Source organism: Trematomus bernacchii, unplaced genomic scaffold (genome assembly GCF_902827165.1).
Source record: "Trematomus bernacchii unplaced genomic scaffold, fTreBer1.1, whole genome shotgun sequence".
Lineage (NCBI taxonomy): Eukaryota > Metazoa > Chordata > Actinopteri > Perciformes > Nototheniidae > Trematomus > Trematomus bernacchii.
The window spans coordinates 16,505,552-16,523,187 of NW_022987714.1; the positions used below are offsets into that span (position 1 = coordinate 16,505,552).

The 17,636-nt window shown below is 40.7% G+C and overlaps 1 protein-coding gene across 1 annotated transcript; it reads right to left on the minus strand.

Annotated features, from left to right (window-relative positions):
• Window positions 1-3,977: 3,977 nt before the first annotated feature.
• On the minus strand, window positions 3,978-16,125 carry klhdc4 (kelch domain containing 4). The gene is made up of 14 exons (XM_034141983.1): window positions 15,897-16,125; window positions 15,134-15,225; window positions 10,824-10,902; window positions 10,219-10,317; window positions 9,066-9,202; window positions 8,650-8,742; window positions 7,959-8,121; window positions 7,796-7,874; window positions 7,440-7,648; window positions 6,241-6,484; window positions 5,968-6,150; window positions 5,620-5,754; window positions 4,352-4,556; window positions 3,978-4,056 (listed from the first exon to the last, which is right to left on the minus strand). Exons 1-13 carry the CDS (start codon window positions 15,993-15,995, stop codon window positions 4,384-4,386), a joined length of 1,785 nt encoding a protein of 594 aa, XP_033997874.1. The 5' UTR covers window positions 15,996-16,125; the 3' UTR covers window positions 3,978-4,056; window positions 4,352-4,383.
• Between the last annotated feature and the right edge of the window lie 1,511 nt (window positions 16,126-17,636).

The following is a 17,636-nucleotide window of genomic DNA, read 5'->3' on the forward strand; positions in this document are numbered from 1 at the left end:
AATAAAGATTGATATATTATCGGTAGACCTCCTTCCTGATTCTTTATTTTTGGTTTTCATTTAGGCTACTGTCATTCTTTATTTTGTATTCATTTTTAATTTAATTAAATGCTCTGATTGGTTAGCTGGCAGGCTCTGTTGTGATTGGTCAACCGCTTAGAGATGTCCCGCCCCTTAGCCTCACGTACAATGTGTTGGAGCGCTAGCCAATAGAAGCGGAGTGCTACGAAGTGATGTCACTATTTCGCAAAAGTAAACAAAGGAGTCCAATGAAGGCGTTTCAGGCAGTTCGGGGGGAGTGTGTGGGAGAGAAACTCCGTCTGGAGGGAACTCTGGGTTTTTAGCTTTTGCAGAACACTTACATGTAACCTATATAACACAAAAAGGAAAGGGAAAACCCCCCAAAGCATAAAAGGACCCTTTAATATGGAGGTTATCCAAAAGTGACACCAAGTAATAAGGTGACGTCACGTTTATATTGTGATACACAGATTAGGTTACTGATTAAATGTTATTCGTGTAACTAATACTTAAGGAAATTAGGGGTTGTAGTTGTGGGCACCTTTACACCTTCTTATATACTTTAATATGACTTAGTGTGATCATTTATTTTTGCAAAAGAAGGAACACTAAGTTCAGAAAAAGCTAGAAACACCCCTGTTCCTATATATGAAACATACCTGTTTCTCTCTCGCACACACGACTGACGTGTCTCTGACGATTACACGCTACGTACCCCCACGCAGTGCACCCAAAACAATCTCCACTCTTTAGTTATTTATAAAATCTTTTTTTGTCCCAGAGTTAAAATAAAAAAAGGGGGTTGCAGGAAAAAAACGGAAGAAGGGAGGGGGAGGGGCTGTGAAGAGGGGAAAGCAGCCTCATTCTCATCCATCTCTCCCTCTCCTCTATTATTCATCAGCCTCTTCTCATCCCTCGTTCAACATGCTGATGGAGGATAAAATAGGTCAGAGGGAAAGGCTGGTGCTCGCACGGTGACTGATGTCTTCCCAGTCATGTCGTGCACTCGTCTCCTCCTTCCCTAACCCCTCGCTCCTCCTCTCCCTTTTCTTCCCTTCCACCATTGTCTTAGCATCCCATCTTTCTCATCCACTCTCTCTACCTCTTCTTCCTCCCACCTCTCACATCCTATGATGATTCCTGAATACTGGCCTCTGTTCAGCTCACCTTCCTCTCTTCCTATTCTCTCCGCTGCCTGTTGTCGAGGAGTTCAACTCAAACAAAGGAGCTGTGTTGCTGCCAGCAATCTGCAGGGGGCACACAAACCATCACATCTGTGAATCAGTTACCTAGGAAGAAAATAAGGGCCTACAAGATAAACTTAGCTGGAATGGTGAAAAGGATGACCAGTAGCCACGTGGGAAAGTTAAACAAGAGCAAACTAAATAAATACCAGACCATGTACTTTTCCCTACTTTATGCACCAAGGAAACGGTTTAGTCTCAGGTGGAGCTAATTCACGAGACTTAAAGTAGAAAACAAAAATAACCCCACGTATGTTCATTTGTTCAGTAAACATACGTAAGGCACGATGCTTTTGCTTGCATATCCCCAGCATATTTGGAAGTTTGTAAAGCAATTTAAACTGATACTATTTATTTCCACCTGTGACTGACTGCAGTGTCAAACATGTCCACAAGATGGGGGTAAAGCCTACGGAGAAATAAACATGTATCTTTGGGATTTTTGTTGTTGAAAAGCCAGATCTTAAAAATAACATTTGCAGAGAAAGAGTGGTTGTATCATAAATGTATTTATTTTTTCTTGACAGTATTAAATAAAGGCCCAGCGGTGATTCAACACTTTATTTTAGATCATAATCTCAGCAAATCCGACGACTTCTCAGTTGCAGTGGGTGACATTATAGTCACTAGTAAGAAGGAAATTAAATACCTAGGATCTATTCTTGAGGCAAACCTCTCCTGTGACAAGATGGCATCCAATGTAATAAAAAAAGTCAATCAAAGAACTAGATTCCTATACCGGATCTCCTCTCTGGTAAACAAAAACACCCTGAAAACTCTGGCAGGAGCACTCATTCAAGGGTACTATGACTATGCTTGCACGTCATGGTACCATAGCACCTCCAAGGCGCTAAAAATAAAACTTCAAACATCGCAAAATAAACTGGTCAGACTACTGCTTGACCTTCCATCTAGAACCCACCTCACCTCTGCCCACTTTGACAACCTAGGATGGCTTAGAGTAGACGACAGAGTACAGCTACTTGCAATGGGCCTGGTCTACAAGATCCACTACACCTCTATGGTACCCATGTACATGTCAAAATTCTTCCCAAAGGTCAAGGAATACCATGATCATAACACCAGAGGGAGCTCCACAAATCATGTAAAACCCAGATTTGGCACAAAAAAGGGGGAATACACGTTTCACAATTATGCCACATCAAGGTGGAACGCTCTTCCTACTTACCTTCAAAACCTCTCTTAAAGAGCACCTTCGGGGGAGAGCATTGCAAAACTGGCCCCGGTAATGGTACAAATCTCAACCTGTCGTACAATGGACAGCTTCCCCCCCCCATCTATGTATATACTCGCATTTTAGACTCTGTTACTAACTGTATATCTGTAGACTTGGTATGTCTTAAATGTCCGGTTAGGATGTATTAGAACGAAATCTAAAATGAAAATTGTAAATAAGCCATCTGTATGTAAAAAACCACCTGTATGTAAATTGTAAATAAGCCATCTGTATGTCAAATATGTCTTATATGTCTTACTGTAAATGATATGATGAATTGGAAATGGGGGACCCTGATGTAAACAAGACAAAAGTCTTTCTCTGGTCTGCATCCCCTTAACAATTGTATGTTTTGAGCTGTACTGTACTGTACCCAATATACAAGCTGTTAATAAACTTTTCAATCAATTGTAAATGTTGTGAATGATGTTCTCAGAGTATCCTGCATAATCATCAAAATGTGTTGAGCGAGAACACTGCTTTACATCCAATACACGCTTACACTGCTGCTGACAGCTTAGAATGACGGTAATAAGAACTGCACGTCTGATTAAGCATCAGAACAAATATATTTAGGCTGCATTAATCAATATTATCATACTAACAATGATCAAATTACTATGTGAAAAGGAAGAGAATTGTTTTTCAGAGTTTCACTCAGCTCTACGGAACATTCAGTGTGCGTCTTTCAGCACATGGCTTAATGACCCGCAACTTTAATGTTTTGGTTTATTCTCATCGATCTTGTCATCCTTGTTTCCAACGACAGTAAATAGCCTTTTTATTAAGGTAAACATCTCTGATCAACCCACTGTACAAGAGATGTCCCCCACCAAAGAGCAGCCACAGTTAGCAAGTAGCTTGTAAACAAGCACAGCTAAAAGGAGAGTAAATATTGTTTGGCAAGGGCCCAGAAACAGGTGTGTGAATAGGAAGCCGTTTGCCAGCTCATTCACAATATAACTTAACATAATGATAATATGTTAAAGGTGAATTTACACTGTGGTCTGTGTGTTAAGCCAGTTTAAGTTCAGACAAGTTGAAATTGTGTGACTGCTCTGTGACATCACTAACTGGAATTGTAAACAGTAAAACAGAGAAAAGCTACAGAAATGGACAGATTTTAGAATATGTGTTAACAAAGAACCATGTCAAAGAGATTTATAACTTCTACAACTTGTCAGTTCTCACAAAACCCACACCACTGTGATTGAATGTAATGCTCGCCTGCACTAAGATGTCTTCTTCCCTTTGCTTCACTACAGCATTATGGATAAACAATGTTATCGTTGAGGTTACTTATTGAAAATGAATGAAAACTGTTGTGCTCAACAATCCATTATCTACCAGCTAAAGGTATTGTTATATTCACAAATGGAATATAGTGATAGTAGTAGATCAGTGGGAGAAAACAAGTTTGTGTTTTCAAATGAAATATAATTCAATCTGCATTACAGTACAGTTTTTAAATGAGATGTTTTATAAAATGTTTATTACATACGACCACACACACGGCCCTTGGAACATACCGAGGACACATGTGCATATGCCAACAAACACAATCTGGGATTAATCAGTCCCTGTTTATTTGTGCTGGTCTTTCTTCACACACACACACACACACACACACACACACACACACACACACACACACACACACACACACACACACACACACACACACACACACACACACACACACACACACACACACACACACACACACACACACACACACACACACACACACACACACACACACACACACACACACACACACACACACACACACACACACACACACACACACACACACACACACACACACACACACACACACACACACACAACACACACACACACACACACAACACACACACACTATTGGTCCTCAAAGAAGACTTTAGCCATGGCGAGGGCGATCTTGGCCACCTTTTTGTCCTTGGCGTCGGGGCCCAGGTTGGCACGGGACAGTCCTGTCCAGTACTGCTCTGTGCGACTCTGGTAATCCGCCAGAGTCTCTGCCTCCTGCACTGCGGGGTGCTCCTCTTCATCTGGAAAGTTACACACAGAGGGAGAGAGGTTTAAACTGTTGCTAAAAATCACCTCCTAAAAAGGAGCCCAGTTGCTCAAAATGTCAAAACGAGCATATTTGATATATTCAAGCGACCAGTAGTGGCTAGGGTTAGCATTGGGGAATTCTGGATAGACAAAAATATATTTTTTCTCAACATATAATTTAAACAGACCTGTCTTTTCTTTGGCAGGGGAGAAGCTTAGTCAATTCTGAGAAAGATAAACTATTAAGGTTTTTACACATTTTTCACCAAATATTGGATAGAGATGCAGAAAGATGTGGAATTCAAGCAATAAAACTGATGGTTATTTATCAGCAATATCTTTTGAATGTGAAAGAGGACATATTCTGCTCATTTCAGGTTAATATTTGTAGTTTGAGCCTCGACTGTCTCCATGCTTTAATGTTCAAAAAGATATTTTCTCATACTGCCTGTGCTGCAGCACCTCTTTTCACCCTCTGTCTGAAACCAGAGACCAGTCTGCTCTGTTGGGATATGTCAACCAATTAGAGATGTCCCGCCCCTTAGCCTATCACGTACAATGTGTTGGTGCACTAGCCTATAGAAGCACAAGTTTGACATAGTTAACTATTATGGAAGTAAACAAAGGAGTCCAATGAAGGTGTCTTAGGCAGGGGGGGGGGGGGGGGGGGGGGGTGTGGGGGAGAAACTCCCTCTGGAGGAAATGTAGGGATTTCAGCCTTTGTGCAGACTATGTACATGCACACAAACCAATAGAACACACTACAGGAAAGGGAAAACCCCAACAAATCTTAATAGAGCACAAAGCATCCACAATCAGTTTAGCCATGCCACCAGCTGCTAAGCTAGGTGGCTAATAACCTGTAAACCCCAAATCAGATTTCTAATTTGAGATGTTTTAACATGTGTTTGGAATGTTGGTATATCATAATCTGTTTAATGCCAAGCCTTTCCTGAAATACACACTGTATTTGTTGCTTAATATAAACTGCTTTTGAAGGTAAATTGTAAAAGAAAGATAAGCAATAGACAGTGAAGCGGCAGAATAATCACTTGCCTTCCTCATCCTCGCTTTCCTCTTCAGACTCCTCCTCCCCTTCTGCTCCTTTCGCCGCCGCCGCCACCCCCTCCTCCTCCTCCTCCTCCTCTTCATCTTCCTCTGACTCAGACTCATCCAGCCACTCCTGTGTCTCTGTGGAGAAAACAAAATCATAAATCCAAATGAAATCTCACATACTTCCCTGCTGCGTCACACAGCAATGAAACAAGACACATCTGCTCCTTTGCAGCTATCTGTTGAGCTGGCACTGAATACATTTCATACAAATGTTTGTCTTTCTTTGTTAACCATTCTGGAGATATTGTTACTTTGCTTCAGCATCCTTGAGAAGGCTTTCTCACTCACTTGGGTCCATCTCCACCAGAACCTCCCACTGGTCCATCTTGTTGAGGTCCAGAGAGTAGAAGTCGTTCAGGGTGAACTGGCGGTCACCGACCTCAAACATCCCTCCAAACAGGAACATCTTGCCCTGGCGCACCGTTGCCATGGAGCTGGACCGTGCGCAGGGCTCCACCAGGGGGGCCCAGGCTGAACAGGAAGAAATGAATACATGATTTTACAAAATACCTTTATTTTTGCTATTTCTTTCATAACTTAAATACGTGTATGTAATCTTACCATCTTCGTCGTCCTCTTCTCCTTCCTCCTCTTCCTCCTCCTCCTCCTGCTGAGCTCCGGGGATCAATTCCTTGATGGTCATCACTGTACCGTCCTCCGCGATAATCTCCTTGATGACCTCAGTAGGTCCTTGAGATGCCCCCTCTTCCTCCTCCTCCCCCTCCTCTCCCTTCTTCTCTGCTCCTTCCCCCTCAGCTCCACCCTTCTTCCCCCTTCTTCGTTTCTTTTTCTCTGACTTGTTTCCCTGGACAGAGAAAACCGAAACAATTAATAATCACAAATATCGAAACATCCATACCCTGTAGTCTTCCGGCAGCTTCCAGCTAAAAAACGTTTTAGCCAGCGTCTACTCGTGCTGCAAAGTAACAGCATTCAGGAAGTCAATGTGTTGGCCAGCCAATTGTATGTTCACTTTGTAACATGGGACATTTTATCCTACGGTAGATCAAATTGTAAAAGATGTCCCTCCCCTTAGCCTATCGTGTACAATTTGTTGGAGTGCAAGTGTGCGTGTTACATTATGCCACTATGTAAGTAAACAAAGGAGTCCAATGATGTCGTTTCGGGCAGCGGTAGTATAGAACACACTACATGAAAAGGGAAACCCCAAAGCAAGCCTAATAGGGCTCCTTTAGCCAAGCCCAGCAGTGACGTTGTAGAGTACTGAAATACCTTTAATTTCATTACATCCAACAAAAATAAGATTTTTAAGAAGTTTTGACAGCACAGCATACCAAATAGCATTTGTTTTAAAATAACAAACTTCATTTCTAATCAGTGTGAAGATAAAATTCTTAAAAGTAATCTGAAAATGCTCTTAAAAAACAAGATTATGAGAAAACAACATGACTAAGTGAAGTAAATCTCAGTTTGATATTTATACTCAAACGTATACAAAATGTTATTAGGGTCTAGATAAAAGCCTGAATAGTTAGAAGTGTCTCCTGCTGCCTCCACTACCACAAATACATTTCAATATGGGCTCATTTCAAATTCTGTAAATGACTCAGAATCTGAAGCAAAAACTCATTCTCTCATCGAAACAAACTCGACCAAAAAAGGCAACAGACGCATGAATGGGTTCTAGCAATCCGAGGTTCAGTGGTACAATCTCCAGCTAAGTCACATGTAATATTAATAATAATAATAATGAACAGAAAGTCTCTTTGTCTCAGAAGCTTCACGGCCCTGCAGCTCACCCGCAGCACGCCGGGGAACCAGCGGTTCTTCACTGTGTCGTACAGGTACAGGTCGTTGTAGAAGTCGCCCTCTAGTGTCTCCTCCTCTTCCTCGTCACACACACCACCAAACAGCAGCGCCCGCCCTGCAGGGCCCATCGCCGAAGAGAAACCAGAGCGAGGAGGGGGCTTGCTCCCGGAAGGGCTCAGCCTGGACCACAACCACTTCTCTGGAAGATAGAGAAACAGAAGAAGAAAGAAAGAAGAAGAAGCAGAAGAAGACATTTTTGACTTTGTTGGTACACTTTTGTGAAAGGGAAACAAATACATATTTTCCTGAAAAAGGGCTAACAGTTAATAATTCAAATGTTTTGTACCTTGGCCGTCTTTCCCCTCTCTCTTGAGAAGGAACATGTCAGAGTGGATGGTCCCCTTCTCTACGTCCTTCTTCACTCTCTAGATGAAACAAACACATGCATTAGGTCGAAAACATCACAAAATATGACGTGTTATGAATATGTGGGGAGCAAACACACTCACCACTTTAGAATATCCCCCGTAGACGATGACGCCCATGCCATCGGGCGTGGAGGTCATGAGACAGGCGGAGCGAGGTAAGGGGGCGGTGCCTGATGGAGAGAGGCGGGACCAGGAGAAGGTGTCCAGGGAGAAGGAGTAGACGTCGTTGTAGTAGATGAAATCCCTGCAGGTGGGGAGAGGAGAGGGCTGAAACTGAATGACATTTTTGAACTAAAAACAAGACCTTTAAGTAAGAATGGTTCATAGACACTTTTTATATATCTAATTATATTTTATCTGTTTTATTTAATTTTTTCTAAATAAAATCAGGTTTATTTAATTTTTAAATAAAATGTTTTCTTGAGTTTTTCTTATAATGTATATTAATTTTTGTATGCATTACTTTGGAATTGCTAAAATGTTGAATGTTAGCAGCTGTATTTAGGTGCTGTATAAATAAAGTTTGATTGACTATGATCAAACACACACATGCAGTTGTCCAATAAGCTAACCCAATGATTAGGTATCCAACTGTATTAGCTCTGCAGCTTCAAAATGCTCCAATAAAACATTGAAATGAACCGTATTTGGAACAGTCTCCCAAGAATCATTACAGACGTGGAAGTAATGATCTAAACAACAGTGTTACCCGTGTACCATCCCCTCCATTACAGCATGTATCCTTGTTTATCATTCAGTAACTGCTGCCTACCTGTTGCTCTCATGGAAACCTCCGAACACCAGCAGCTGCTTCTTGCTGAGCACCATCCTGTGGCCGCTGCGCCCTGATGGACCCCCGGGCGCCCTGGAGAGACACAAAATCATTTCTGGTCACTCGTGTCTGTAAAAAGGATCATTATATATTCAAAGTAAATATCAACGACACCGTGCACCTCTGGAACTCGTTTTATGGAGCTGTCATTTTGTATTACCTAGGCAATCAACTTATCCACTGATTGGACATTACAGGATATAATGAACTAATGAAGGTGTCCTCATAACTTCATTGGATATAAAATAGTATTTATAGCTACCATCAGATCTCTGTGTTCAAACATCATTACTGCCATTTATGATGCCCTTCATTTATAATCACATTTGTTTTTATGAGCCTCCATCCACACATACTTGATGTTCTCCCAAGTGTGTGTAGCCAGGTGCAGCACCCAGAGGTCCTTGTAGTGGTAGAACTGTTCCCCGTTGGGAGAGGCAAACTCTCCCCCGAACACCCAGAGCTGTCCCCCGCCCTGGGGAACGACCACCGCCTGAGGGGGGGAGACAGAGGGGAGAAGAAAAGGAGGCGAGAGAGAAGGGGATGAAGGAGGTTTAGTGTCCTTAGATTTGATTGGTTTTCTAGCAGCCATGATGATATGCTTATAAAGTTTCTGCTCCTCAGTGCTGCAGCAGTGTGCCCCCTTGTGTTTAGATGAAGGATCACAGTTGACCAGGGACCTACAAGCAACATGAGGTTCTTGTAGAGCAGGGGTGTCCAAACTATGGCCGGGGGGCTGCAGCACAGGCAGTATGAAGCTTCCCCATTGTGAATCGGCCCTCAGCAAATTAAAAAAGTATAATGGAGTATGGCCCAAAAATGAAACTTGTGCTTGTCTTGTCTTGTATTGTATTGTATTGTATTGTATTGTATTGTACTTCTTAAATATACATGTTCAAATATATTGCACAGTATTCATGTGTTAAGAAGCCCACTCTTCAAACAAATTCAGTCAATTCAAGTTGAAAACGTTTTCTATCAAATCTAAGTTGATAAGAAAAAGCCCAATAACTTATTTTCATAACACGCTTGAAATAAACCCTTCCTATTTGCCCTTATGATAAGCAATCTGAGGCTCCCGTTTTAAAGAATGAGTTGCTAACAAAATGATTGAAACCCCTTTTGAGAGCTGTGATGTTTTTCTTAAAGCATATTCAAGTATCAACCATAATTGACCTACATTTGATTGATTTTGCTAACTTATAACTGAACTTATGAGGCGATATACCTCTAGTGAGCGGCCCAGCCCTTCGTATGCTTTTCTGTATGTGGCCCTCGGTGAAAAAAGGACACCCCTGCTGTAGAGCAAATGTTGCACCACCCAGGTCTATTCAATATGGCTAAACTTATTATGAAACGTGTTGTTTGGATTTAAGTCCCATGGTTTTGTTTATTTGGAAAAGGAACTTGGTTCTGAGAATCACCTAAAATACCATTCATCTGAGGATATACCTTTATATATACAGTCTATGGGATACACACAGTTAGAGGGACAGAGTGTAGGATTACCTGGTGAGCGCAGCGCGGAGGAGGGGGGTTGGGGATCTCTGATTTAACCCAGTTGTTCTTCTTGATGTTGTAGAAAAACAAATCATTGTACAGGTACGTCTGCAGAAAAAGGCAACAAAAGGTTTTAAAATGAGGAATTTATTCAACAAAGTTTCAGTTGTAAAATATCGACAAAAAGGGAAAATAAAAGAACAGATGCATCAAAGAGTGTGAGCTTCATAAACAGTTTGTACAATGTTGATGATTGGGAAATTATGACAGCTTATTATGACCATTGTAGGTTTAAAAATAAAATGACGGTCCTGGGGAGGTGAGTAATTTCAGGAAGAAACCCAGATTTCATTCATAAAAAATTGACATTTTCTGATTTATACGCATTTAAAATGACATATTTACATGAATAAAATCTTCTTTTCTTTTGACTAAGACACCAATTGCTTCAACTTGCAAGATCCATCCTTGTTTTTCCTACAATAGCCCCTGTACACCACTGTATGAAAATGTATTGAAAAATCTATAAGAAAGGCCATGCTTTAAATACGTTTTCCAAGTCATCCCAAAATCAGACCGTGTGAGCCGGGTGGACATCAAGTCTTTTCTCCTACCTTCCTTCCATTGAAGAATTCTCCTCCAAACAGGATGAGTTCATCCTTCTCAGGATGGGCGGAGATGGACGCGCTCAGCCTTAAAAAAAATCATAAGACATCAGAAATTAAGATTATGCATGATGTCACGATCTCCCCTTTGAAATGGTTCCCAGAGCATCAGCACTTATCCTGACTATCACTTAGTCCGTCAAATCTCTCAACATCTATTGTAGGGAATGGGAAACAATGTGGAACATGTCCCTTTATCAGAGGATCAACCCTACTGATGATCTATGCATGTGACCATGATGTTGTCATTTTCAACAACTACTTGACTGTCTTGATATTTGGTGCACAACTTGTGTCTCTTTGAGGGTGATTTGTAATATCGTTTTTAACCTTCAACTTTACTCAAAAAAAAGCTGCAAGTCAATCAGAGTGCTCCAATCCATTTTTGTTTGTTTGGTTAACATTATACCTTTGAAACATTAGCGCTTTAGCATAGGAACTACCCTTTAAGCTTAACTAAACTGGTCTGTCTGTAAAACTCAATATACACTTTTATGTTTATATTTGTTGCGGTTGGTAGTAGTTTGTTTTATTATAGACCAGGTGTCTCCAACCTTTTTTAGGATGAGAGCTACTTTAAAAAAATAAAACAAGTCGTGAGCTACTTTTACTTGTTTTTTGCAGTGTATATATTTAGCACATTTTAACATTATGATATGCTGACCTTTAACCTTTGTGTGCTGTTTGGGTCTGTGGGACCCATTTGCAGTGTTTACTAAAATAAATTGTATTAAATTTAATTATTTTAACTGCTTTATTTTGGGGTGGACCTCACCTCCTCACCTCCTCTAGGGGGGTCCTCACCTCCTCTAGGGGGGTCCGGGAAGATGTTTTTTTAAATGTTGAAGTGAAATGCATCAATCTGGAGCACTTTGAGCACAACATGAATTGATGGATACAGCTCTCAACACTCAGATGAAAGGGAGCTGTATACTTTTCAATAATCCAAACATCTTTAGAATATGATCACCAATAACAAATCATTTAAATTTGTTTATTCTTATCTTATGTTACCTAGTTAGCATTCTTTCTTTCTATTTATGCATATTTTACTAATCACTCCCCTTTTAAATACAATATAGTACACATTGGAATGATTTCAAGGTTCAAGGTTCAAGGTTCTTTATTGTCAAACTGACATAGCTACAGAGTAATTATGTCGTTGAAAATCTTATGTCACAGGCTTCTCCAACAATGCAACATAATAATAATACAGATAGTAAAAGTAATACAAAAAGAAAAATAGTTCTAAAATAAAGTGAGTATGTGGAATAGTGCAGTACGAGTCTATATACAAGTTATTGGAATTATATATATTAGATAGTAGATATATATTACTAAGTAGCAGATGAATGTTTTGAAATTGTTTCAGCAGTTCATTTGTTTAACAGTCTCACTGCCCGCGGGAAGAAACTGTCTCCGAATCTTTTTGTTTTTGCCAGGATGCTGCGGTAACGTCTGCCAGACGGCAACAGAAAAAACAGTTTGTGGCTGGGGTGATGGGGGTCTTTGATAATCCGTAGTGATTTCTTCCTGAGCCGCTGGGAGTAAAGGTCCTCCATGGATGGCAGCTCCGTCCTGGTGATGTGCTGTGCAGTTTTCACCACCCTCTGTAAAGCCTTACGATTGAGGTCGGTGCAGCTGCCGTACCAGGCCGTCATGCTGCCAGTGAGGATGCTCTCTATGGTGCACCTGTAGAAGGTCAGGATGCTCTCTATGGTGCACCTGTAGAAGGTCAGGATGCTCTCTATGGTGCACCTGTAGAAGGTCAGGATGCTCTCTATGCTGCACCTGTAGAAGGTCAGGATGCTCTCTATGGTGCACCTGTAGAAGGTCAGGATCCTCTCTATGGTGCACCTGTAGAAGGTCAGGATGCTCTCTATGGTGCACCTGTAGAAGGTCAGGATCCTCTCTATGGTGCACCTGTAGAAGGTCAGGATACTCTCTATGGTGCACCTGTAGAAGTTGCAGAGTATCCTGGAATCCAGTTTGAACCTCCTCAGCCTGCGGAGGAAGAAGAGCCGCTGTCGAGCTTTCTTGGTGATGGTGGTGGTGTGAAGAGTCCATGTCAGGTCCTCAGTGATGTGGACCCCAAGGAACCTGAAGCTGCTGACTCTCTCCACCGTAGTCCCATTGATGGCGATGGGGGCGTGTCCCTCTCTCTGCTGCTTCCTGTAATCCACAATCAGCTCCTTTGTTTTGCTGACGTTGAGATGGAGGTTGTTATCCTGGCACCAAGATGTCAGGTTTTCGACCTCCTCTCTGTACGCCGTCTCGTCATCGTCGGTGATCTGGCCGATGACGGTCGTGTCATCAGCAAACTTCACGATGGTGTTGGAGCTGTGTGTGGCCACGCAGTCGTGAGTGAACAGGGAGTTCACTTTACTTTAGGGAGTTACTTTATTTGTTACAACTAGGCTATATTAAATAGATAAAGGTGTGTGCTCTCTCTCTCTGTCTCTCTCTCTCTCTCTCCCCCGGCTGCGATCGGCTATTCTCGTCTACTTTCGAGGCGAGCCGCAGCTCGTCTCAAACAAGCCTACTGTGTGCTCCTCCGTGGCGATGATGGCTTGCGTTAAAAAAATAAAATAAACATATTTGTAAAGTGGGGGGACACAAACGGGATTTCGAAAAGTGGGGGGACTGTCCCCAGTGGAAATTACGCCATGCGTGTGTGTGCATCAAGTGCAATAAATATGCAAGTTGCAACACACACACAGTAAAACCCTCATGTGCTGTATAGGCTGGCACGACTAGGCTGTTCAATGGGGCTGATGTGTTGTGTAGATTCTGCCAGAAGGAAAGGTTCAACTCCTTATGAAGCGGTGAGCTGCCACTCCACATTGCTTTTCTTCCCGACTGCAACGCTGGTCCCGCAAATCAAGCAAGAACGTGATTGGTCGATATTCATTGTGGGGGGTGGGGGGTGAGGGGAGGAGGGGTGTTAGATAGATATAGAGCTGTAGTAAGTAGATGGAGTTCGCTATGATTGAGGTTTCGTTTATGCATAGGGTAGATTCTTTACATTACATTTCCTTTATTTTTGGTGTATTTTTTACATTTTGGATTTGCTTGGCGAGCTACTTATTGAGGGCTTGCGAGCTACCGGTAGCTCGCGATCGACGTGTTGGAGACCCCTGTTATAGAGTATAAAAACTAATACTGTACATTTATATTGTAGGGCTGCTCGATTATGGCAAAAATCATAATCACGATTATTTTGGTCAATAATTGATATCACGATTATTAAAAACGATTGTCCATTTATTGAAAAAAATGGAACAGTATGTTTTTAACAGTTGATTACCCTGAACTTTAAGTATAATTCAACTGAAAAACCAATAAAAAAAAATGATTAAAAAAAATGATATTAAAGGTGGGGTAGGTAAGTTTGAGAAACCGGCTCGAGATACACTTTTTGTTATATTCCATGGAATGCTCTTAACATCCCGATAGCAATGAATATCTTAAGTGCTTTGACAAAAAATCCATAAAAAAAATGTCATCTGTGGAAGCCGTGGTACTGTAAAAAGTACGACCAATCATTTTAGCCGGCCCGGCTAAAATAACTGGATGGCCTACCTGCCTGTCAGCCTTCCATCTGTGCACAAACGTATCTCGTGCCCTCATTGGTCATGTGCGCGTTCGTGTGTGTTGGAGGAGGGGCTCTGTAAGGAAGTGGCAGATTTTTTCCGGTTGTGTATTTTCAAATTCTAGCGCACTGGAGCTGGTTTCTCCAAAATGACCTACCCCACCTTTAACATTTATTTATTTTTTAAATAAAAATGATAATCGGTTTATTTCAATTACGTTGTTTTCGTAATCGTTTCAAGCCAAAATCGTAATCGAGATTAAAATACGATTAATTGCACAGCCCTATTCTATTGTTCATTCATATAATCTATAACTACTTGGTTTAGTGATCTCTCAACAGGCTTTGCGGCAATGGTTACAAATGGAGGCTTTATCTCTGATGAAGAGTCAGAGGAAATCATTGTATCTCTTGTGTCTTTAAACAGTTAAATGCCCCTGCTTTAATCGCTGATGATTAGGGTGTTAGCTATCTGAATTTCCCCACAGGGATTAATAAAGGTCCATCTTATTATCTTTTACTTACTGATGCTCGTTGTTTTATGTGCGCTGCTGACACACGTGTGTTTCATGAATGTGATCATCTTCTGTGCTGTCTGGATATGCAAGACGACTTTCCCAACAGGGACAATACATTCACACTTATAGAAAGGGATAAAGTCTATCACCTTGCTGATGGAGGAGGACAGGTTGTCTCTACAACTGTTGTCTTCTTTGCATCCAGATTCTGAAACTCAGCGATCATCGCCTCCAAGTCCTCCTGCAGACAGAGAGGAGGGAAGGTAAGAACAACAAACCAGAAGGATGTAAATGGCTTGCACAAATATGCCATAGTTGTGGGTACTAACAATATTGCTATATTTCACATTAGCATTATTGCTATTCATTATAAAAGACAGTTATGTTACTGGTACTAATTTATCGGAAGCTGAATCAAAATAATGTATTTCTTCCAGGGGGAAACTGGGTTTTCGGGTGACAGTTCCTGTATATTAATATAAACAAGTTCAAGTAAAACTATGCTATAAAACGACACAATACAATTATTATATTTATACAATCGTAAGAGGTCAAAGCAAAGGACGTTATTTCAAAAATGTGCAATAAAAAATATAATATAACACAAATATTGAAATAAGCACAAGCAGTTTGTTTAAAAATGTGCAATAAAAGGGGACAAAAGTGCATTTTTTATTATATGCAGTGTATTAGTGTTAATAAAGATATTAATGCTGAATTGCACACTTAAGAGGGTTTTGCGTCTGAATGCGAAATAAGTCCAGTTTCTGTGTGAGTTGAATTTCTATTAGCACTGGTAGTTAACGATGTACATTTTTTTTAAAACGTATTACCAAACATGTGTGCGAAGCTACTTTTTATGATGTGAAATGAACAGAATTGAACACAAGGCTAACAGTTCAGTGGTGTTACCTCCTCTCGTTTGGACCTCTTTGAAACCTTTTTCTCCATTTTGGCGGCCGTCTTCTCCGCTCCCTTCACCTTCTTCTCTTTCTTGCCTTTTTTGCCCATGCCTGCTGTGAAAAACTGCCGGGAAAGCGTTCAATTTAGCGGGTTTTCTGTTATTTTAAATGAAGTCGCTGTCACATGGAGTTCCAAACAAACTCGCATGCTGAATGATTTCCTTTCCCCCGAAGTGGGGTTGACTTCCTGCAACAAACGTAACGTAAGCAACAGCGCCTTCTGGCGGGAAGGAGGACACATAGACCACCATTGAAATCTCTAATGTGCTGGCTATTACAAAGGGAACAGCCTTTAGTGTCAGGAATACAAATATATTCTTTAACAATAAGCTATTTTCACAGAACTTTAATAAAGAATAACCCAGCTGCAAGGTTTTATTTTCTTGAGATCTACGAAATACAACATTTTAAATGTAATTTACCCTGCTAATTGTTTTATCGCTACATTTACAGACATTGACATTTCTTGTTTCTTTGTCGACACAAGATGTATAAACTATTTATTACCTTTTTTGTTTGTCAAATTATGGATGGACTATTTTGAAGCTTCTAATTCTTTCTCCTCTTTTAACCCTAAATATTGTATTTCTTACTGTGATAATCAGTGGCGTTTTTATATGTACAAAAGTGGTGGGGCACAAAAAACTTAGATGTCTATATATAAGCTTCTGCAGTGACGTGCAGTGAGGTTCATGGCTGGTGAGGCACTGGCACTGACTCTTCAGGTTTACAAATATTATATTTTGACCTAAACCAAAATATAATATTATTTTCAAAAGCTTTTTTTGTCTGATGCTTCGATTAATTTTAAACAGACAGTTCAACAAAAGGATACCCAAAAAATGTCATTTTATCATTTAAATATTGAATTGTTCTCTCTTAGTAAGATCCCATTGTCAATAAAATGGCGGTCTTACCTTGACTTGAAGATGAAGTCCATTTGCCTATCCTTCTGGACAAACATTTCTATTACTTTTTTGTAAAAGTCCTCCTTATGTTCTTGTAGTTTCAAAAGTCTATCATAAATCTAATCCATAGATTTATGATAAAAAAATTATAAAAGTAGGGTAGACATGTGGATGTTATCCGGCTAATCAAAACGTGCATTTATCTAACAGGTACGTTTCCCACAGATCTTATTTCGAGCTATTTTCTAAAATCCTCTGGAGAAATCTCATTGCTTTTTTGTGCTTACTTCCTGGTTTTAGGACGCGCCACTGCAGCTCTCTCGTCTCCTCTTCACACAGCACACTTTTCGCGGCACACGTACTTACAGCCAATCAGCTCTGAATGATTTGAGATGACGTATGGTGGGGATGGTAACTCCGTGCCCCTCTGGTCATTATTTTTTTGCCACACACATTACATTACAAAATACTCTGAGCATGCGCAGTGAAGTTTTTACAGTCACCGTTCACTTCACAGCGAGAGGAAGGGGCATAATCAGGTTTTGTCCCACATGGCTCTAAACAGCTCAATAGGCACACACTGTGACTGTAGACACACTAATTAGAAGAACACAGACTAAAACAGCAATGTACAGACGAATCAGATGATTAAACATGATCTTAAAATATATTTTATATATTTTTTTTTTTTTTTTTTGCATTTTTGTAATCATTATTTGTAATACTTTCTGCTGACACTAGGTGGGGCTGTGCCCCACCTGCCCCTAATGACCAGTCGCCAC